Source organism: Polypterus senegalus, chromosome 1 (genome assembly GCF_016835505.1).
Source record: "Polypterus senegalus isolate Bchr_013 chromosome 1, ASM1683550v1, whole genome shotgun sequence".
NCBI lineage: Eukaryota > Metazoa > Chordata > Cladistia > Polypteriformes > Polypteridae > Polypterus > Polypterus senegalus.
The window spans coordinates 101576118-101599838 of NC_053154.1; the positions used below are offsets into that span (position 1 = coordinate 101576118).

Here is a 23721-nt window from a genome sequence, read left to right on the forward strand (position 1 = left end):
CTACAGCAGACAGCACCTGAGGTGGAAATTGTGTAAGTGGTGTGAATTTAGGTCAAGGAGCAGCAATAAACCCCCGTGCAGTCAGGAAGATGCTTAAACTACATTTTATATGGGTTAAGGTAGACAGGCTGGACATTGCAGAAGTACATATGCAGGATGTAGTATTGATATGAGGTTGAATGCCAAGTTGAAGTTGGTGTAGCTGATTGGGGAGCGGGGCAGTGCAGAAAAGTGTGCAGGATGCCATAAACCCAATGTGGAATCAATTCTAGATAGTCTCAACTTATTTTCCAGTTTACGATTAACTAAATGGGCTGAGTAGCTTTAAGTTGAGAACAGTGGTCTTTATGTGAAGCTAAGGTGGCAGACGAAATTGATATAATGACAGAGGTAGAAACATTCTGGTTCTATCATTCTGGACATTATGGACTCTTAGCAGAGCTGAGGTCATGGATGTGACTGGTCCTAATGTTGACCTTTAATAATGGACAAAGTAGACACTTTGTTAGAACATGCAACTCACTCTTTTATTTCATCCTCCAGAAAGCATTCCCTCGCTATGAGTCGTCCATGTGCATCATGACGGAGACAGGCAATCGCTTGGGCCAGGTGAACATCTACCTAGGAGTGGCCAAGTGTTGGCTTCTGCAGAAGGAGCTGGACAAGGTGATCTTTTTCTGAATGACTGCATTTCAGGGTTGGCAGGTGGACAGAGGTTTCTGATTGAGCTTGTTTTTTTTCCTACAGGCCTTGGCTGCAGTTGAGAAAGCATATGAACTGGCAGAAGGGTTGGAGCACAAGGTAAAAAGTGGAACACCTCAGAACAATGGACATCTCTTACAGTAAAGCCCCACTGATCACTTATTTCTTTGCAGTTGAGTCTTCTCCGTGTCCACTGCCTAAGCGAAGGTATTTATCGTGCTAAAGAGGAGCAGGCCAAACTTCGGGAACATGTCGTCAAGTTCCATGAGTGTGTGGAGGAAATGGAGCTATATTGCGGCATGTGTGGAGAGTCCATAGGAGACCGAAACCATCAGCTGCAAGCGCTGCCCTGCTCCCACGTCTTTCACCTTAAGTGAGTGTCAACTGAGCTGAGCTGAACAGTAGTGAATATGGTGTTGTGGCATTGGTCAGCAGATACTGTATATAGCCAGAGAGAAGACAATGTGACGTGCATACAGGGCAAAGATCTATGGTGTGATATTGACCTAAACAGGAGAAGGAAAGCGGACAGGGCACATTTGAGTAAATTTGGACTGTATGTGCTATACAGTGTAATAAGTGTGATGTCTGGACCTTGAAAAGATCTGGTACTAAAGTGGTTAAAAGAGAGGTTTCATGCTGTGTGGAGTACAAATCAAGAGGGCTTAAGTTTAAGCTGTATAGTAGGCATCTGGAATGCTGTGTGCAGTCTGGTGTTCATATTAAAACAAAAGACAGAATAGTACTAGAAAAGGTCTGGAGAAGAACAGTGAGATGTACTTCATGAGTACAGGGTGGGAGCAAAGCAAAAAAAAAAATACAATAGTCTAGTTTTATCTGACGCATGATATGATGGAAATGTTTAAAATTATGAAGGCCATTTGTAAGGTTAATATCTTGGACTGGCATCCAGTCCGTGATTGCTACCTGTTTTAGGCTCAGTGCTGCCAGAATAGGCTCCATCTCTGTGCATCCTGTAATAAGACATGTTAGTTACAGTATAAACTGGATGTATGCTGGGAATAAGTAAAGTGGACACTGACTGTTACAGTAAAAGAAGTTTGTTCAGCAAAGTCACAAATAGTTGCCTAACAGTAAATTTCACACAGGCGCAACAAAAAAGTATGTTTTGCCTCAGATTTATGGTTGGAAAGACAACTATATAGTTGCATTCTTTGTACTAGAGAGCTGAAGCCTTTAAATATGAGGTTGATATTGTTCTGGAATATTGTAAAATAAGAATGATTGGGCTATGTACGGCCTGTTCTAATCCAAACCCTTTTCTTTTACTTAGAACTGAAATCAAGTTGGCCGTATGCTTACTTAAAGGAATGATCTTTTTAATCTGTTACCTACCCCATGTTGTTTGTAGTCATGACAGAGGCAATTTTTAAATATCATGTTTTCATTGAGAACAGATATAAAACGTTTTTGATACAGTGGAATTCAGAAGGGCCAGCATTAAACAGCAGAAAACAACAATTAAAATCAATCTAAAAAACATCTCAAGTTAACTTGTGTCACATAATCCACATGTAGGTTATCTAGCTGTTTGCTCACAACATTATTTTTTTGCTAAAATATGTTGCTTTCTTACATGAGTTATTTATGATAGGCTGCTGTAAGTTCAGTCTAATTACTGCACCCTACCACTGATGGAACAGTGTTCTAGTGGCTCTGGACCTGACAGCATTGGGTTGGCATGAGTGTTTGGAAGTTAATAACAAGGGATTACTAAATATTCTACCTGTCCACATAAGCACACACAACGGCCAGGCTTGGGCTTAACCTAGGAGCTGTGAGGCAGCAGTACTAGCCACTGTTCAATCATGGCACCATGTTGATTATGAGCAGTGCTGTAGTATTCAGTATCCATTAGAGTATAAAATGCATGGACATTAATGTGAATTTTACACAATGGGAAGCTGTACAGTTTGGGTCAGACACTTGGTATATTAAAATATAGTAGTATAGTAAAGTATACTTTCCTAGTAGTGGATTGGTGTAGAGCAGTGACCAGGTGGACCTGGTTCAATGCTGGGAATTGCACAGGGGACAACACCACCACCCCGCAAACCAGTCATAACACAACTAATAAGTTTATACTTAGCCTGTATTTAAGAATCATTCCACACTGTAACAGGCCTTGCCTGGAAACGCAGTGAATGTTACTGCCATTGTTATGATGCTCGTGCTGTCAGTTAGCTGAGGTGCTCTTGGTGTGCTGTCTGTCATTTTGTCCGGGTGCTGCATTGTGTCCCTGTTTCAATGGTTGTTCCCAGTGCTAGGGGATTGGTAAAACTTTGTTACTTTGGGATAATATTTCTCTCTGTTATATAAACAAAATCCTGGGACGAGACAAGACTTTTTCAGAGAGATAATTTCAAGTCCCACGAGACGAGACTTTGTGCCAGGAAATTTAACCATGCCCACGGTCCACTCATCTGTCATTCATGTGAATGCTATTGTCAGACAAAGTTCCTGTGCTATCAGCTCTTATACCTTTTTATGTTTACCTCATTTTAATACAAGACATGCAATCTATTTGTTTCCTTCGATGTACAGTAGTCCTTTTCTGGACTATAATTTTATATGTTCTAGATTAAACGTCAACGACTAAGGAAAAAAGAAAGGCCAGCACGTCGAAAAGAGACCAAAAAGCATTGGAGAGAAAAGAATTCAAAAAAGAACAATAATAATCTAAGTACAAATTCGGAAAATAAGGAAAGTTATAATCAGGCTGAACCAAGTGGAACTGAAAACCTAACAGGTCCAAGTGGGGGAAATAAAAGACAAAGAGTAGAAGACAAAGTAGAATGTCGTAAAGACGTCTAAAAAACGTTGGCGTGATACACATGCAGAGCAAGTTAAAGATTATGAAAGTACTAAAATTTGAAAGTCTCAAAAAACTGAGAGAAAAGATCGCATTAGCGGTAACAAATGGAAATTATTACTCGGTGAAATAACGGAACAGCGAAAAGAGATTGAATATATGGACATAGGTGATATGACAGAAGTATGTAGATATTATTTGGCTTTAAATTTTAAGTCGGAGACTTGTAGATCATCTAATTTGTGTTGTGATCAGGGAAAAGCAGTGTTTCTTCCCAATGAAGAGGCGTATCCGCAAGAATTAAAAGATTTGTTATTTGGTGAAAGTGAAATCCACAAACACTACAGGCAAAATATCCGCATCTACAATAATCAGTTTACGTTTGCATCATTCAATTCTCAAAACGTAGATTTCTGCAATTCAGAACCATATGCTATGAGAATCTGTGGTCCCGCAACAATTAAAGCTACTACAAGTTTAATTTAAAGGAAACCACAATTCGTTCAGGTTTATATTTATGATCACGGAGAAGCGATGCAACGTAGAATCGAAAGAGTTAAATGATCAGACGTATTAAAAATTCCACAGCCAATAATAGATACAAGTCCATACGTCCAAAGGTATCGCACTTTACACTAAATTTATCTGAAAAACACAGACAAAGAATTTTCTTGGATTTCTATATGAATCTGAAAGATTACACTTGCATATATAATAAACCAACATGTGACGAATTGTAAGCGATAATAGTTTCCATAGACAGAGATGTCAAAGATAGAGTTGATATTCGTGTTTATCCAAAAGCACAGCACGATTCATCTCAAGCGGCAGATCCGGGAAGTGACTAGCGCGTAGAGCCCGCATGGGGGTTGGCGAGCGAAGCGAGCAGGGGGCAGAGCCCCCTAGTTTCTTATAAATTATCTATTTGGAGTCTAACTAGGAGCTTTGCCTCTCTTTTGCTGGGAACCACTGGGAAAAAAAGAACTTCCTCAGAGTTCTCCTAGCAGAGCCAAAGAAATACTTTTTTACAGACTTACACAGAGCAGTAATGAAGAGAAAAAGCAAGCAATGTAACATAATAAGGAGAAATGGCATATGAAAGAATCATATTTTAGTGTAAAGCTTATTAAATACACAGAATATAGTGACGCTCTGCACGTTAATTGATCTTCTTGGCTGCCTATGACGGGCCTTATCCTGTCACCCTTAATTTGTTATTAAGCAGGTTCAGTAAGTTGATTGAATTTAAAGATATACATTGATTATTAGCAATTTTCAGAATTAACAAGGAACACATTTCTAGCAGTGGCTCATCTTTGCCCCCTCAAATCCGCTCTCCACACAGAGGATGACCAGATGCAGGACTCAAACTTGTAAAGCAGCAGTACTAACCATTTGAGAAAGTGGACAGAGCAGCAACAGAACAGTGGTGTGTTGGCACCCGAGCAGACAAATCCAACGTTAAATGTGATAATGAAGTTGTTTCTGGAATATAAACATAATCAAGTCCTCTTCCTGGGTATTGGAAGTGGCCTGCGGGACAATATAAAATGGACAATGTACAAGATCTACCAGTGAAATAAAAATGTGGCAGAAATTAGGCCTGCTTTTAGTCACCTCCTGTTTGGTCAGGACATGGAGGCACACATTGACCAATGTTTTCACTTTCTAGGTGTCTGCAGACAAATGGGACAAGAGGGTGTCCAAATTGCAGAAAATCTTCAATCAAACCAGGCTTTGTATGATGGATGTGGCATCAGTCATTGAATGGTGCTGGTTGGACATGGACTGCTCTTGTTTTTCTTGATGCAGTTAACCAGAGGGAGACACCAACATCAAGCAGATGGTTGAACAGACAGACATTCTAATTTCCTTTCTCTTTGGTAACATGGAAGCATGTTCAGGAGCAGGCATGTGGCAGCAACCTGGCACCATCTTCCTGTCTACAGTTACCTTGGAGATCATTCCACCTGCATGGAGGTGATTGTCTTTTAGGATTCATGTGAGCAAAGCACCTCAGTTGTTACATTTTGAATTTTTACATTTTCTCCAACTGAGCTGGAGAACTCATGCTGGCGAGTTGCTCCTCTCAGGGCAGCTGAACTTGTTTTTTTTTTAACTTGTATTATGTTTTACTCAAGTTACAGCAATGTTAATGCTCTCTGGTCTCTTCACCCTTCTGTCAATGTCTTGGTATCTAGTCAACGCTTTATTGAATAAGTTATGAGGGTCCTGAACACTTAATCCAACTGTAATCCTTTTGTGTTTGCCATTGGAATTTGTAACCTCTGGAAGAGATATGATATTGTAAGTCCTTATACCTTCACACCCTACTTTGGTACAACATTGTGTGAATGAATCATCTTTAATCATCATAACTGATAAAGAGAAGCTATGTGTATAGAGGTAACCACTTCATGCTATCTATCATCTGCCCATGCCAGTCGGGAGTGACTTCTGGCGCACGTGATACGCACACAGGCAGTGTCTACTCAGTGGGCTTCAAACAGATTAAAGACATGACTTCATCCGTCCAGTGCCATGAGGAGATGAGTCTGCACTTTGGTGCTGTTAGTGTGCAGACAATATAATTTCTCGTAGGGGTTGAGGACATTGTTAAATAGCCACTTGCAAGGGTCAGAATGTCCAGTTTTCCACTTAAAATATAAGTATTAAGGAACTCAAGTCTGGCAACCAAATTGCTGCTGTCATGTTACTTGTAACTTAAAGGGGGGCAACTCCCATTTTGACAAATGGACTCGCCGTTGATGCTTACAAGGACTTGTCATTACCTCAAACTGTTTTTATATCTGTTGTACAAAATGATCTAAATGAATAAATTGACGGTAACCCCACTGAATGTCACAATCATCGTATACAGTATACCACCATCTCACTCGTCCCCATCATTGCAGACTGAGGTGTATTTCCTGTTTACATTCAGGAACATATGAAGTGGTGAAGTGGCAAAGAAACTTCGGGGTTGCCCAGTAGAGTTTTTCAAGACCTGCAGTCCTGCCTTCTAAAAGTACGAAAACAAAAGCCTAAAGATAATATGAACTTTGAAGACCTGAATATAAAGTGTTGTGTTTTGGAAAGCTTTTCATTTCTCACTACATAAGTGTAATTAAGGCAGACTTACAAGTTTTAGGAATCCCTGAACTAGGGATTGGGACAGTTACCAGTTTTTACAATTGTCCCCAATTAAAATTCCTGACCTTTATCACAACGCTTCATGTTTTAAAAATCACTATGGCCATTTTTGGAGACTGTTAAGTGTTCACTAAAGAGTAAGTAATCGCACACGGGTAGTGTGCAAATCAGGCCTTTCATACAACTATAGTGGAAGGCAGCAACAATGGTCTAGAGCTCTTTCACCCATTGAAGAGGAACAATTGTGAAATTTGTCTTATTTTGGTTTTATGAAAAGTGTTGGAAGGCGATCACCCTATCTGCAGAACATGCAGAAAGAAAATTGCAGCAAAAAGGAGAAGCGCTTTGAATTTATTGAGTCCTCTTCGAGACAATCGCCTGTTCCTGTACGGCAAATTCAAGGTAAGGTAATCCTGACGTCACTGCTGCTTAACTTGCTAATCGCAGATTGGTAAGAAGCCTTAGTGTCATGTGCTCCAGTACGTACCCGACTGCGCATGTATTGTCCTGATGTATGTGTTAGCCGTGTCTGCACTGTTTATTCCACTTGGCCATCCATCCAGTGTGTTTTGTTCATTCAAATCGCTAACACAGGTCTTGAATTGGGCTTTATTTACATCCAACCTTATGAATCAACCACGAGTTAAACTTCAATTAAACACAGACATTGGAATAAAGCGATCCAATTGAAATTACATTTATACATTTATTGTTCCATCGAAATCTATTGGCGTTCTCTTGCAAGACGTTTAACAACTGAGAAAAGAATCTGCTGAAGAAACGAATATATAAAGCCACAGACTGGAGATGGTTAATGAGCTAAAACCCCATGGCATTAACAGCTAACAGATAGGCTACATTCATATATTCAGGCCATCCCAAATGCGGGAATTAATCACTGGAGATCTGTGGATAAACTTGAAGAAAGGATAGACCATCACGTCGAAAGAACCCACTAACCGGACACCACCATTGAAATCAAACGAATTGTGCTAAATTTAATTACATTTGGGGAATTAGTAGCTACACGGACAGAGGTGAATGCAAGTTTTGCTCGGATTACAAGTCGCATACATTTAAAGAAGTGACCGGAGATGATGGCCCTGTGAAGGTTATATATAAACTGTACAACTAGATCAGATTTGATCATATAAATATCTGCGTGTAAACATAGCTGTGCTGTCATTACCTTCTGAGAGAGTGGCTAGCTTGGAGCAAATACTGAAATGTGTGTGTGAGTGAGAGGGGAGGATAAGAATTTTAAACATTGTTACTGTTTTCTTTACAGAGTGGGCATACTGGAAGTAAAACAAGAGGTGCTGCTGGTCCATATTCACCCTCCTGTCCGGTGAGGCGGACAATCCAGCAAGCCTTTCAGCAACAGACGGCCTGTCCACCCCAATCACTCAAAGAGTGCCCAGGAGCTCAGTGCAGCAGTCACGTACTTCATGATGCCATTTCAAATGGTGAGACCTGGATGGCTGAGGCAGAGAAAGGTGGCAGAGGCACTATGTAAAGTACCATCACAACAGTTGTTTTTCATTGCTAAAAATCTCCAATCTATACAACCAAGTTAAAGCCGATGTTGGCAGAAAGTTACCGTAGGGTACATTGTGTGCTGATCTTTGGACCAGCTGTGGTGTTCAGCAACCTTACATTAGCTTCACCATATATTACATCACCCCAGTCTGGAAACACAGTTCTTCCCAGAAGATCCCACTTCTGAGAGACATCCAAACTTTTTTTGAAAATACGTTGGAGGAGTGGGGACTCAACAAGGAAGACCAGGTCTGTGATACCACATATAATACAAGAAACACGAGAAAAGCCTTTGAAGAATATCATGCCCAGCAGCACAAGAATTCAAAGGTCAATGAGAAGTCAATGATGTAGTCAAAAAAAAAATAATAATAATGTAGCAAGAGTCAAAACCAGGAGGACCAGTCTCAGTAACCGAGGCCAAGAATCATGGGACAAAATCGAAGAAAGAAGGAACCCAGAAAGTTCAGAATATGAATATGAAACCAAACTTTTTCAAAAAAGGTTCAAAGGGTTTTGGAGTTGGTGGAGTAGGATGGGGAAGTGTACCACTAGATGACCTTTCATCCTGTCACGGTGTGATTGATAGACCACGACCTCTGAGGACACAACCACTGTTGGGTGGTCCTAGCAAGAGGAATCCACTATAGTGCCGTCAATATGGCGGTGATATAGCGGCCCCAATCTCAAATCAACATCAGAACTATATTTTACAAATACATGAACCCCCCAACCGAGTCCCTGATAGTACCCAGATCTGTGGCTTGGGTTGCTTTGGCCATAACCTGAACTTTACAATTTCAAAGGCTTTGAAAATTTAGAGAGTTGGCCCTGCATGCCAAGGCTGATATCATTTGGTTCATGGCTTCTCGCAGATCTGGGAAAGGAGAATTGAGTTAAAGCAAAAGGAAGCTGCCGTCAACATTCCCCAGAAGGCCCTGGTCCCTAATGTGGGGACTCGATTGGAATCCATATACAAGCTGCTTGAGTGTTTCCTCAGCCAACAGTAGACAGCCATTGGTGTTACACTGGAAGGAGAAAGAGGAATATGGCATCTGAGGCCTAATCAAGCTGACATACTGTAAGTGTCATGTGGCCTCTGAGTATGTTTACCCATACACTTGGTTCATAACCTGGAGTGACACTGTCAGCCATTAAACCTGTCACGGTCCACATCACCAGTGACATTCTGGAGGACAATGGTGAAAGGTGTAATGCTAGAAGACCTTAACAGCAGATACAGTATACAGAGAAGGCAAAAATGGTGATGAGCATTGGCTTTCTCATTGACCCCCAGTTCAAAGGTCGCTTTTTGAACCAGTTTCACTTTTCACGCGTTTTATTTTTTTTCCTACCCATTTTGCATTTCATCATATATTATAATCCTAATTCTTATGCACTATTATTATAAGAATCATTTTTAAAACTTTTTCGCTTTGAATTAACTGTGTTGTGGGATTTTACATTATGATGTTCTATTTTGTTACATTGTATTTGCACTTGTTGCCAGAGTATGATTATGAGTAAGTAATGTTAATGGTTAAAAATGAAACGAAAGTGCTGCCTATGATGTGGGGCAGGTACACTACAACTCGCGGACCCCCATTTGTTTGAATGCAGCACAGTAATTCCCACTCGTGTTTTGGGGGTCTGAATACTCAGTTGTGTCATCATGTGGGAGAGGTGGTTTCCCTTTCCCCTTTGGTGATGTTGGCACAAGGACATTTCTCACTGGGTGGGCCTCTTGTCGTTAAAGGCACTCTTATGTGTACCCAAAATACTCTGAAGGTACAGTAGATTCTCCCTGTCCCACCAATAAGAATGTTTACAGATGGTGAATCGGTTGTAGGTTTAGTCCACTGTATGAACCAAGCAAGTGAAAACTTGCCTTTAAAAAAGATTTAAAAGGAGTTGCAACAACCAAAATGGCAAACAAGTATATCATGTCAACAGCAAAAGTGAGGAGATCAGCTACTCTACGTCCCATGAGATGCTCTAAAGAGACCTCTGATAAATTACTTGGCCCTTGTCTTTTCCTCTGATCCCCCCAAGTAGTGAAATGGATCCCTTTTTTGTGGTGTCAGCTTATTAAAATTGATATTAAGTGGAGCTTCATGTCCCAAATCCTGTAAAAATTGAAAGTACTGGCATTGGCATATTTATATTTTTTGTCCCCATGATACACCAGATGTCTCTCTGCTGAAGTGCTTCTGATAGATGACAGGTCTGGGTTTGAATATTTTCCAACCCTTATTATAGTGGTCATCTTCTGCCAGCTTGTGTTGTTAACTGTGCTGCTCCGATTTCATTTCAGTCAAGCCAGGTTCAAGTTATTGTACCAGTGGTAAGAAATGAAGCCCAGATTAGCACCGCTTGGGTTGCAGGAGGCAGCATTTTTCATTGCTTTCTTATATGGACAGTATTTGTGTACCTCACGAACAGGACAGCACTTCTATTGCAATTGTGTAGTGGGTGTAATGACGATGATACTTCTGAACGTTTACTGCAATACCAGGCTACTCTACAGTGCAGGAAAAACACAAATCTGTTCCTTATGATGGTTGGAGATATCAGACTCCTTGCATTTTCTGACACTCTGCATTTTGCTTCCTTGCTACAAGTGTTTGTAAAATGGAGCTCTCTGTCAGTTAGGTACATAAAGTAGATAGAATGGGTGGGTTACAAGGTGTAAGTGGATAGTCATTGAGCTGCTAGAAATTAGATTAGCAAACATTTATTTAAAAAAAAAACACATTTAAATTACAAAAACATTAAAAATATTTGTTTACATAATGCAACCAAAGCAACATATAAGTAAAACTTTTCTTAACAAGGTCTTCTACATTGTAGAGTTTCCAAAGGCACAAGCGTTCTGAATAAGGGGGTCAGAGTGCCACTTAGATGGCTGTGTATGTAGCATTAAAGCCAGGGAAGACATCAGAGGAATCGCTGTAGAACTGCACCACCACCACATTTCGAGAGGAGGTCAATGTCAGGCTTGAGTAGATGCCACAGTACTTGTTGTTCAAGATAGGCGAGTTGAGGGAGGGCCCATCGAATACCACCAAATAGTCGTAGATACAGCCGGGTGCAAATTCAACATTGAATGGCGATATCTGTAACTGTATCTGAAATATATAAAAAACATCATTCAATGCAAGCATTGTGCAGACCAACCCCTGCCAAACACACACGTCCTAACAAAGAGTTTTTCTCCACCATGGCCCTTCTGCAGTTGTGTAAAGATGGCACCCCATGGGAAATATATAAAATATAGAGAGATCGGGCTCCAAATTCTACGTTTGTGAAATCCATACTCTTTCTGCAAAGAATTATTTGTTTTTTTAAGTCCTTGAAATGTTTTTGTTATCATGGCACTGATTTGTGCTTAAAATAGACCTGCGAGACGTGAACTCTGCTATTTGGCGCAGCTCGTTTGATTTTTTTTCCGGCAAACAAATTTTCAAAACAAACCGTATTTTACGACTCTAATCAGAGTCGGAATAATAATTATGTTGCCGTGACGGATCATGTCCTGCCAGTCCCTGACGGGTGCATGGTTGATTAACGTCAACCACAATGTTGACATTTGGTTCAATGACCGTTTCTATAGAATTCCAATCCATATACATCGGGTTATCGAAAGGTTCGGTGCCCTCGTCAGTCATGTGACTTCCTTTCCTACTCATCCTTTCCGCGGCCGCTGTTCTTCTGGCTGCGTTGCGATCATCACTCAGAGATGATCGGCTAAAATTTAAACAATGACCGTTGTTAATACCCAGCCGTCATTACTCAGTTTGCCAATAGATGTCAGAAGGATGGATGCCAAAACTGAACTGCCCAAAGATAGATTTTGACGTACCAAGCAAATGGCGATAAGTTTTAAATTACTTACGGTTCCGGAGCTGACGAAGGGTTTATGTCAGTCGACGATGTTAGTCCTGGAAAGTACGCCCCACTAAACCAACGTTCCAAAAACCAACAGATCTTACTGTTATCTGCTCGAACCAACACCGACTTACTATACTCGGCTATCCAGCGGCGTCACTGTAGCAATCAAACATTCTAAGCCAATTATGCAATACTGCGTCCGCATTTGCCACATTATGTTCTAACTACAGAGACAGAGTCCCATTGCATGGTTCTAACTTGTATTGAGGCGAGGTATTGACGCAAACACCATACATACTGTTAGTATCAAATTATATGTAAGGATGTATATATATATATATATATATATATATATATATATATATATATATATATGTTTCTTGTTCACTGTCAGTTCTCCCGTAACACATATTTTTGTGAATAATGTATCTCAGAGTAAATATTTAGATCCAAGTAGCTAGATAGAGTAATATATTTTTGATAACAACATTAATCATAATGTTTCTTTACACTTTGGATTTCTGTTCATTGTTGGGTATGAAAAAGCCTGAGTTCTGCTAACCTGACAGAAATTGCCACCCTGTGACTAATGAGAAGCAACCCATCGCTTTGAAATAGGAAAGGCAATTTTGTCAAGTTTTTTCAACAATGAGCGGATGCCAAAACATAAAAAATAAAAAGGTGCAATTCCTTACAAAATCAAACAGGTCTTGTGAATGAGTTGAATTTTATCCTCAAGTCTGATATGTACAGTATGTCCCCACTAAAACTTGTCTTATACAGACATATATGACTCCTTTAGTTGAGGCTTCACCTGATGATTTTACGTTTCACCATCAATCACACATTAGAGGTTGTGGAGGCAGGCTGGAAATGATTTTCAATGATGTTTCAAGTATCACCTAGAGGTGTACATAGTATTTACAATGGGGGAAATAAGTATTTGATCCCCTGCTGAATTTGTGTGTGTGCTCACAGGCTCTAATATTTCTGGTAGTTTCATTTTAATGGCGAGAGAGACAGAATATCAATCCAGAAAAAAAGCATTACATAAAAATTATGAATTAATTTGCATGTCATTGAGTGAAATAAGTATGTGATCCCCTACAACCCAGCCAAAATGCTGGCTCCAACAGACTGGCTGGGTGCCCATGTGGCACACAGATTACAATCAATCAGATACTCCTGATCTCAACTCAATACGTGTATAAAGCACACCTGTCCACAGAATCATTTTCTTCCATTCCAACCTCTCCACCACCATGGGCAAGACCAATGAGCTGTCAAAGGACGTCAGGGACAAGACAGTAGACCTGCACAAGGCTGGAATAGGCTTTAAGACCATCAGCAAGAAGCCTGGCAAGAAGGCGTCAACTGTTGGTGCAATTATTCAGAAGTGGAAGAAATATAAAATGAATCATCAATCGCCCTCAGTCTGGAGCTCCATGCAAGATCTTGCCTCATGGGGTGAGGATGATCATGAGAAAGGTGAAGGATCAGTCCAGAGCTACACGGGAGGAGCTTGTTAATGATCTGAAGGCAGCTGGCACCACAGTCACCAAGAACACCATTGGTAACACACTATGGCGTAATGGATTGACATCTTGCTGTGCCTGCAAGGCCCCCCTGCTCAAGAAGGAACATGACTAGGCCCATCTTAAGTTAGCCAGTGAACATACCACATAAAAAGTTAGACATTAAAACTCAAACTAAGTTAAGTAACCTTATATTAGATATGGCTACTTTAAAACACTAACATTTGTGGAAACTGGCACCCTTACTAAATGTTTACTCTCCCTGACTGGTTCTGTAATTGATCTTCAAATTGCATAAGGTCTGAAACACCAACATAATTGTGGCACGGTGGCGCAATGGTAGCGCTGCTGCCTCCCAGTAAGGGAGACCTGGGTTCGCTTCCTGGGTCCTCCCTGCGTGGAGTTTGCATGTCTGCATGGGTTTCCTTCCACAGTCCAAAGACATACAGTTTCGGTGCATTGGAGATCCTAACTTGTTCTTGGTGTGTGTGTGTGCCCTGCGTTGGGCTGGCTCCCTGCCCGGGATTTGTTCCTGCCTTGTGCTCTGTGTTGGCTGGGATTGGCTCCTGTGACTCTGTGTTAGGATACAGTGGGTTGGACAATGACTGACACTAGCATAATTACACTCTATATTTAATTAACGGTCATTGTGTTAAAGATGTCTCCTGTTAATTAAGCTATTTCTGATCATTACTTGATTACTGTTGATTTGCACCTTCCTTTGTCAATCCATGCTCAATTTAGAAACCATGAGACATTTAAATAATATCAGTACCTTAAGATAACATTATAAAAACCTCAAATCTGAGTCTGAAATCTAACAATATAAATGAGCTGTCAAACAGTTATTACTCCTACAGCAATCAAAAGAAGCATTACATAATGTGGGCAGTGTTAGCCAAGTGCTTTGTTCCTTTGATTGATTCATTTATTTCTTGTTAATCACTGCACTATTCTGCCACCTGCTGGCTGCCTCCCATGTTTGCCATGCAGCTGTCGGTTGCTTTGTGAGCCACACATTGCACTGTGCTTGCCATTAGACTTTTGAAAGACGTGATCAGCAGCAAGTGAGTTGTCTGCCTTCTGGTGTACTACCTTTTTTCTATAAGCATGTCCTTCAATTTTTTGGATTTTTTTTTCTTTTTCTGGTATGATTAGGACTAGCCTCAACTAGTCTAGTGAACATTTTAGGGCTCTCGTAACATTTGCCCTGTTAGGCTTTGAGCCAGGGCCCATTAAAGCAATCACCATGTACTCTGTCCTCATCACTACAGACTTCTAGGGCTCAGCAGCAATGCAGAGCCATAAGAGAGACGTAGAGATCTTGTGTATTTTTAGGCAGCTAGAACTGCGTTCAGGAGGAGATTACCAGCCTGAGGGAGCAGGTGGATACTTTGAATAGTTTGGCACAAAAGCTGTCAACTGACGAGCCTGTTGCCAGTGCATCTAATCCCACTATACCATTACAGCAGTTGATAGTTTGTCTACCAAAACTAAACATTGCTTATCCTGTACACGGTTTTTTTTTTTTGACCCAGTGCATTCTGGTCCTTGATTTAGTCTGTTTCTCTTCCCATAGAGCAGGGGTGTTCAATGTCAGTCCTGGAGAGCCGTAGTGGCTTCAGGTTTTTATTCCAACCCAATTGCTTAATTAGAAACCAATCCTTGCCAATCTCAGACCTGATTTAGTTTTATGGCTTGTTAGTCTGCAATGTAAGGCTCTTATATTGCAGATTTTTTTTTCCTTTCCAAAGATATCATCCAAATGATTTGAAATCTAAAAAGGATCATTTTCAGTCTGTTACATTTTCTCTTAAGTGTTTTATTAAATCAAACAGTGCATGATGAACACACACACACAAAGGTGAAAATAGAAACAAGTTAGATTGGGAACTGCTGGCTGCTTTGTCATTTACATCTTACTGCTAATAAGGAGCCATTAAAACAGTGAATGCAGCTGTTTAAGCTTGAAATAAGCAATTAAGGGTGGGGAACCTTAACAAGAGAGACCACTAAAATGAAGCATCAAAATTTCACTTGAGCAATCAGTGTTTCATCAGCAATAATTGACTGCTCATTAAGAAACTGGGCTGGAGTAAAAACCTGCAGCCACTGTGTCTCTCCAGGACTGACATTGCCCACCCCTGCCATAGACCAGGGGTTCTCAACCTCGGTCCTGGGGGACCCCTATGGCTGCAGGTTTTTGTTCCAGCCAGCCTCTGTTTTTAATTGGACTCTTGGGCTAATTAAGTGAACTGTTGTTTCCCAGATTCCCTGTTTTGGGAACAATATACAAATTAGAAAACCAAGTTTGGTAAAAAAAAAAAATATATATATATATATATATATATATTAAAATGTACTATCAGTTATATGTATTTATTTTTTTTTTTAACAGTATTTTCATCTTCATTGTCATTCTACTTTTCTAGGTGTTCTAATTGTTTAATTAATCCGTTATTTACTACTTTGTGGAGCTGACACTAAAGTAGTTGCAGCCTTCCACGATTGAGTGTTGTTTGCTTGGGTTTCTGCTCTGCTTGTTTTTAATTGTCATTATTAAGATTCAACGAAGGGAGTAAACTGCACAGAGAAAGGGTGAAATATAATAAAAAGAGAGTTAAGCATTTAAATCCATAGCAAAAACAGAAATATTTCTAAGTTTCTAATAAATGTAAAAATCTGTGCTTTTCTGAATGTAGAATAAAAGTCAGATAATCCCATCTGATTAAATGAGATCAGTGTTGTCACTGATTAGGAATCTGGTTGAAACAAAAACCTGCAGCCACAGTGGGCCTCCAGGACCAAGTCTGAGAACCCCTGACCTAGACCACAGGAGTCAAACGCCAGTCCTGGAGGGCCGCAGTGGCAGCAGGTTTTCATTCTAACCATCTTCTTCATTAGTGACCAGTTTTTGCTGCTAATTAGCTTCTTTTGCCTTAGTTTTAATTAACTTGACTCAGGCCCTTTAGTTGTCTGGTTTTTCCTTAATTAGCAGCCAAACAATAATGAGACACAAAACGAGCCGTCACACGACCAGCTTACCTGTGCCCATCGCACAATATCTGAAAATAAAGAAAGGTGATGACTGATCTCTCAGCTCACCAAAATACGTGTTCTTAGAAAACACAGAAAAATCAACAATTTTGGAAATGTGTGCTGTGGCAGAATGAGAGCAGCAACAAGCCATGGAATTAAATAACAAGTTTAATTAACAGCAAGAATCAGCTTCTCATTAAGAGACTGGCTGGAGTGAAACTGGTTGGAGTTTGACATTTCCATTTAGCTGGTCATCTGTTGGCTCATTTCAAGTCTCATTTCTGTTTGGCTGCCATTTAATGAAGAAAGGAATCAATTCAGAGGGCTTAATCCATAAAAACAGGGCTATTAAAATGAAGGGAAAAGGATTTAATTAGCAGTGAAAACTGCCGGCTGATTAGGAAAAGGGTAAGAATGAAAACCTGCAGCCACTGCGGCCCTCGTGCCCAGAGTGCGACACCCCTGCCAAAGACAAAGCACGCATTGCAACAGGGAAACTGTACGCATTCTCTTGTGGCCGTTTCTTTATGTGTTTCATGCTGTGTTTGAGAAAATTCATGGCAACCTCTGAGATCTTAAAACAATCTTAAGACAATTCAGTTGCCCTGTAGGTGACTACGTAGTGCTGTTTAAAACACTTGAAATAAGGCTGCTGTCATTTCTATTTTAATGCGGTCCTCGAGGATGAACTGGCTAGCCACAATGGGTGCATTAGACATGAGGAGGTTAATCAGCTGTTTCTAGATACTTGAATATTCACAAGCCATTAGGCTGTGGAAAGTGCATCTATCCCACTCACTTGTCCTGTCCTCCTGAATGGAACTCCATGCAGTTAGGAAAGCAAGTAATCATTGAGCAAGTCTCTAAATGCATAGCCCATACAATTTCTTCTGTGCTAACCGTGCCTATCTCATTAATGTTCTGACACCACGGAAGTGAGAGAGAATTTTTTACATAGGACCAGAAGAAGAGACTTGAGCCAGAAAAACAAGCAAACATCCATCCATCCATTATCCAACCTGCTATATCCTAACTACAGGGTCACGGGGGTCTGCTGGAACCAATCCCAGCCAACACAGGGTGAAAGGCAGGAAACAAACCCTGGGCAGGGCGCCAGCCCACCGGAGAACAAGCAAACATTCATAACTAAAATAGTTATAAGTATTCTAAAATAATCCACTGTAGTTGCTAGTAACTACAGAATTGAATGTTGCAACCTCTAAAATCGATCGTTACATGAAAAGGAAAGCCAAAATAGGTCTCAAACATGCACAAAACATAAAAAACAATACCAATCATAACAATTCATTTTGGAGCCAAGGCCAATCTATACCTAAACTTACTGTTGGGACAAAACAACCAAAGGAATCCTGTAAAGAAACTCATACATGCAGGAAAGAATTACGAATCCTAGACAGAGGGAACTGCTGACCATTAGACTGGCATTATTAGAAGAGAACTGTTTTGGTCAGATGAATCATAACTGGCACAAGAAAGCATGGGCATGTTACCCCGATTTTGGCTTCCCTTCACTGGCTTCCAATTTGTTTTCGATTCCATTTTAAGATCCTTGTATTTGTTTTTAAATCTTTTAATGGTTGTGCCCCACCTTATTTGTTGGAACTGCTGCACCCTTACGTACCGCCTCACTCTCTCAGGTCAGCAGACCAGATGCAAACTCCAAGGTGATCGAGCTTTTTCAGTTGCAGCCCTAAAACTCTGGAACAATTTGCCGTTGCACGTTAGGCAGGCTCCTTCGCTAGCTGTCTTTAAATCCTATTTAAAAACACATTTTTATTCTCTGGCTTTTAACCCAGTATGAGATGTTAGCTATCTGTATACTTTTTATTAAGAATCTCTTCAGCTCTTATGTGTTTCTGTTTCATTTACCCTTTGGTTTTGGGTGTCTGATATATTGGGTTTTCTTTGTTTTTTATTGTACAGCACTTTGGTCAGCCTTGATGTTGTTTTTAAAGTGCTAAATAAATAAACAAACAAATAACACATAAAGCTGCTCTTCAAAAAACAAAGGTAATAAAAGTAAGAAAAAGAAAACCACGATTGAAGGCAAACTCTATATATTAGAAATTAGAATATAAATAGAGATATGCTATTGGCATTTCAATCTGAAAGTCTGCTTCACGCCTTGTAATAATAATAATAATAATACATTTTATTTATTTAGCGCCTTTCCCATGCTCAAGGTAGCACTGTATCATATCACTCTTCCCTTTTATCAGCTCCTAGCCACAGTAAAAGACAAAGGTCATAGGATAATTTAAGAATATTTGCTATCTCTTGCCCCCTGGGTACCTTCAGCCCCTTACCATTGCATTTGAATGTGCACGAGTGTCTCTTGACTGGCGCCTGGGCGTTCCTGTGAGGCCTGCTTCTCAGACTCTCTCGCTAATTTCAGGCACCTCTCCTGCCTTCTGCCCAGTTTCATCATTTCTGATTTTGAAGTTGGCTCTCTCTGCGTACCTCCTATGCTTTTACTTCTCATGTGTCTCGCACTTCCTCTAAAGCCAAACTGACCAATCCGATTGCTCTGAGGAACCGGATACACAGACCTTAGTGTTTTATTACATAGTAGACAGATAGATTATATATAGTAAACTTAAACTGACAACTGAACAAGAGAGTTTGCACCTGATTTCTAAAATAAACCCAGCTATGTGACCTTTATACCCAATTCCAGTTAATTTGTTAAAGAAAAACAAAAAAACTCATTTGATGAAGTTGTGGGTGGCACGATGGCGCAGTGGGTAGCGCTGCTGCCTTGCAGTTAGGAGACCTGGGTTCGCTTCCCGGGTCCTCCCTGCGTGGAGTTTGCATGTTATCCCCGTGTCTGCGTGGGTTTGCTCCGGGTACTCCAGTTTCCTCCCACAGTCCGATGACATAGGTACATTGGCGATTCTAAATTGTCCCTTGTGTGTGTGCCCTGTTGTGGGCTGGCACCCTGCCCGGGGTTTGTTTCTTGCCTTGTGCCCTGTGTTGGCTGGGATTGGCTCCCGTGACCCTGTAGTTTGGGTATAGCGGGTTGGATGATGGATGGATGAATGAAGTTGCACAACTAATATTACACACAAATAGTAAACCATTAGTAAATAACATTAATGTGAAATTCATTTAAAGTAGCCATTGTTAGACTTCAATACCAGAGGTCACATTCAGATATGTTTATAAGTATAGACCAATATCTAATTTATGTAATGTCTACCAGACAACTTGAATCTTTTATTAAATCACATATAGACTTTACAAATACTTATGTCTGCCTTTTGTCCCAGTGATAGCACAAAACCAAATTATTTTGCCATATGCCTATGCCTAATATGCATATTTTTATAGCATATAATCCATGGTTTGTCTTGTGTTTTTCACTTGTATTGTTTATCAGAGACGTATTGAGAAAATGGTCTTGCATTCACTAACCAAACTGAAGAGAACCTCTCTGAAGTTCTCCATCTTAACCCAGGTCTGTCTCCCTGGCCACACTGCAGTTTAACAAAATATTTAATAGCACCACTGCCATACAAGCGTATGGCTATGCAGGTCTTTAACTATTGTCTATGAGGATATATATTTCATTTATAGGTAAAAGTAAAACCTTTTTCCACACCAAAAAGAAAAACGATCGAAAGCATGCTATTTCAATTTGGCAATCATCTTTATCTATTTTTCCCTTTTGCAGATGCTACTTGATTTTAATCCTCTTTAAACTGCCCAAAGGTGATTTAAGTCATATGATCATGTAATATTTGGACAGCAAGGTGGCACAGTAGTTAGAAATATTGCCTCACATTTCCAGGAGCCCAGCTTTGAATCCATGATCACATGCTTTATTTTTTCTTTAAAATATTCTGATTGTGTCCTAATATCCTAAAGACAATCAAGAAAGGTTTACTGATGTCTTAAATGTGGCTTAGTGTCGGAGAGTGTGTCCCTGGAAAGAGAAATGTCCACTCGTCTTGTTGCCAAGAGAGACTCAGGCCCAAAATGTAACCAGGGCTGGGCATAGTTTGTCTTGAGATTTTACGGTGTTGTTCTTTTGGTATTCAATTTGTAACTATAGCAGTGCAATGCTTTTGTCAACCTCACGGTGGAGTAAAGAGCTGTGATCTAAAGACAGCTTCAAAGTACAGTAATGGCCCCAATGGAAGCTACAGCACACTAGCAAAGAGTCTCAGCGTAGAGAATTACAAGAGAGGCAATAGGCTACTACTGTATTACTTTTGTGATGTGACATTTGTGTTTCCATATTCCAGCAACACTTTTATTTCTATCAACTCTGACAGATTTCTTTTTTTATTTTTGTTATTGCTGCATCAATTTAAAAAGTGCCATTACATAAATACACTTCACAAAAGCAAAAAGAACAATATTGTTCATAAGCTGACAAGAAAATACAATTTTTGTTTTTACCAATTCTGTGTTGTTATAAAAACATTAATTTAATATTAAGTTCTATGTATTTCTGATAGATGAAATACTACATGAGATTTATATACAAAATGGCAAGTTACACGACTCAAATGCTATGTCAGAAAACATTATTAACTCAAACACTCATGTGCTACTCTACATGAAAGGTGATACAACAAGGTAACACAACTATTGAACCATTAGTCTAATCTGTCACACTGGCAATGTTCTCCTGGAAATCATAAGAAAGCACATGCATAGAAGAAGAACAAATGTCCGAAGAGCAAGCAGGTTTCCAAGGAAGGGGTACAGTCAAACAAATCTTTTCCTTACGGTTAATCGTAGAGAATTATGGATAGCAGAGATGGATGGGTGGATCACGCAGTCTATCACATATTCACTGACTTCATGAAAGCCTTTCACCGAGTTTGGCATGAAGCTATGGCGAGTACTGGCGCATTAAGGTTTACAACCAAAGTTTATTCAGTTAACCAGCAGCCTGTACAACAACATTAAAAGTGCAGTACTAGTCAGAAGTGAGAGGACTGTGTGGTTCAGAAAAATGGTTGGTGCTTGGCAAGGATGCCTATTGCTGCTGGCAAATTCAACATTTATTTTGAACGTGTCATGAGAAAAGTTTTAGACAACAACCAGATGCACAGTATTGGTGCAAATGTAGCCCACAGAAGAATCAACAACCTACAATTTCAAGACGACAGGTACAGTCAAGTCAAGTTGGGGGAGCATGCACTGGTACAGTGCGTTGTCACACCCACTACACGATGGAACAGCTTGGGATCCCAGTTCGCACCCTCCAGAAATGACCCTCTATCTGCCGCAGCCAGGTGTTACATGGGCGACCCCTTGGCCTGGTCCAGCCACTCAGGTCCCCAATAATGAGCCGGATCACCCTCAGGGAAATGCGCCACATGGCCGTAGTGCCGTAACTGACGCTTCCTCACAATGCAGGCAATGTGCCTCATTTGGGACTCCATGAACAACCACTCATTCAACACAAAGTCAAACCAACGGTACCCAAGAGTTTTCCGGAGAGACCCAGTACCGAAGGAGTCCAGTCTTCGTCTCAGGTCACTGGATAGCGTCCATGTCTCGCAGTCATAGAGCAAGACATGAAGCACCAGGACTCTAAAGACTTGGACCTTCGTCCTTTTGCATAGATATCGGGAGCGCCACACACCTCTTTACCTCATGATCCCCCATGCTCTCCCGCCTACTGACTTCATAGGAAGAGTCACCAGAGACATGAATGTCACTGCCAAGGTAAGTAAACCTCTCTACAAGGTCGACACTCTCTCCGCAGACGGACACACTGCTGATGGCCGTGCCCAAGAGGTCATTAAAGGCCTGAATCTTGGTTTTTATCCAGGACACTCGCAAGCCCACACACTCAGACTCCTCGTTCAGTCTCGCGAGACCCCCGATCAGAGCCTCCATTGACTCCGCGAAGATCACAGCATCGTCAGCAAAGTTGAAATCCGTGAATCTTTCTTCACCAACAGATGCTCCACAAGCACATACAAGAAACACAACACCTGCGTGACGACAACAGCACTTCCACATACGGTCTGTAGCACAAAACTACTAAAATAGAACGATTAAAATCCTGCTGGATTAGCAACAAAGATGCACACAATGAACAAAATCTGTTCTTGAGAGGCAAGCCATTTAGATAAGTAGATAGGCTCAAGTAACTGGGAGCACATATAATCGAGTAACGGCTGCAGTGAATTCAACATAAAACTTAGAACAATTTTACAAAGTGGTGCGTGGACTTGACAAGATCTGGTACAGTAAAAGAATCAACTTCAATACAAAAGTCCATCTGTACAACATGCTAATTGTACTGATTATCCTGTACGGCCATGAAGCATGAACACTCTTAGAAAATGGAAGTAACAAGCTATTTGTGTTTGAAATGGCTGCACTCCGAATGATTCTTGGTGTACAACAGACAGACGAAGTGCACAATGAAGAGATCAGAAAGCACCTGGGAGTGAAGAGAACATTAACAGGCATTATACGCGGGAGATAAAAAAAAAGATTGCTTGGACATGTATTGAGATTAAGCAACCAATGCATGGCAAAAAACAAGGTAAGGTGGATGGCAGTACACCACAAGGTGGTCCGAAAGCTATGTGGATCAACACCATATTGAAAAGAGCTGAACTCAAAATGTGCACGGCAGTCGATTGCACACCAGACACACACATGTGGAAGAATATGACGCACAGTGATGGAGTCAACATTGCAAAGATACAGCAATAAAGAAGAAAAGAACTCATAAAAAAGGCTGGAGGTGAAAAAGTGGTACACTACCTTAACATTATAGAGGCTGGGTGTGGACATTTTGTCTTTATGTGTGATCTGAATCTTTTTTCTGTTCACATGATTTGGTGGGCCTGCATTGGCCCACAAAGTATCTATCTATCTATCTATCTATCTATCTATCTATCTATCTATCTATCTATCTATCTATCTATCTATCTATCTATCTATATTTACATTTACTTATTTCACTTTATGAAAAGCACTTTACAACATTTGAGATACAATTGGTAACATTACATTTCCTTTGCTTTTCCA

The 23721-nt window shown here is 40.4% G+C and overlaps 2 protein-coding genes across 5 annotated transcripts in view; one reads left to right on the plus strand and one right to left on the minus strand.

The window, feature by feature from the left end:
- rapsn (receptor-associated protein of the synapse, 43kD) overlaps nt 1-9591 on the plus strand; it is a 48230-nt gene extending 38639 nt beyond the window's left edge. For 3 of the 4 annotated variants that reach the window (XM_039754375.1, XM_039754388.1, XM_039754397.1), the window contains exons 5-8: nt 544-666; nt 748-801; nt 876-1075; nt 5208-6398. In XM_039754375.1, coding sequence (XP_039610309.1) covers nt 544-666; nt 748-801; nt 876-1075; nt 5208-5280 — 450 coding nt within the window. In that variant the 3' untranslated portion in view covers nt 5281-6398. Of the gene's footprint in view, nt 1-543; nt 667-747; nt 802-875; nt 1076-5207; nt 6399-7976 lie in introns of those variants that run through there. The other variant, XR_005633910.1, reaches the window with a different exon arrangement.
- A 1318-nt stretch (nt 9592-10909) lies between these two features.
- The window catches only part of LOC120526937 (embryonic protein UVS.2-like), a 101701-nt gene continuing 88889 nt past the window's right edge, over nt 10910-23721 (minus strand). The window contains exon 16 of the mRNA XM_039750057.1: nt 10910-11355. Within this exon, the coding sequence (XP_039605991.1) occupies nt 11125-11355 (231 nt within the window). The 3' untranslated portion in view covers nt 10910-11124. The remainder of the gene's footprint in view (nt 11356-23721) is intronic.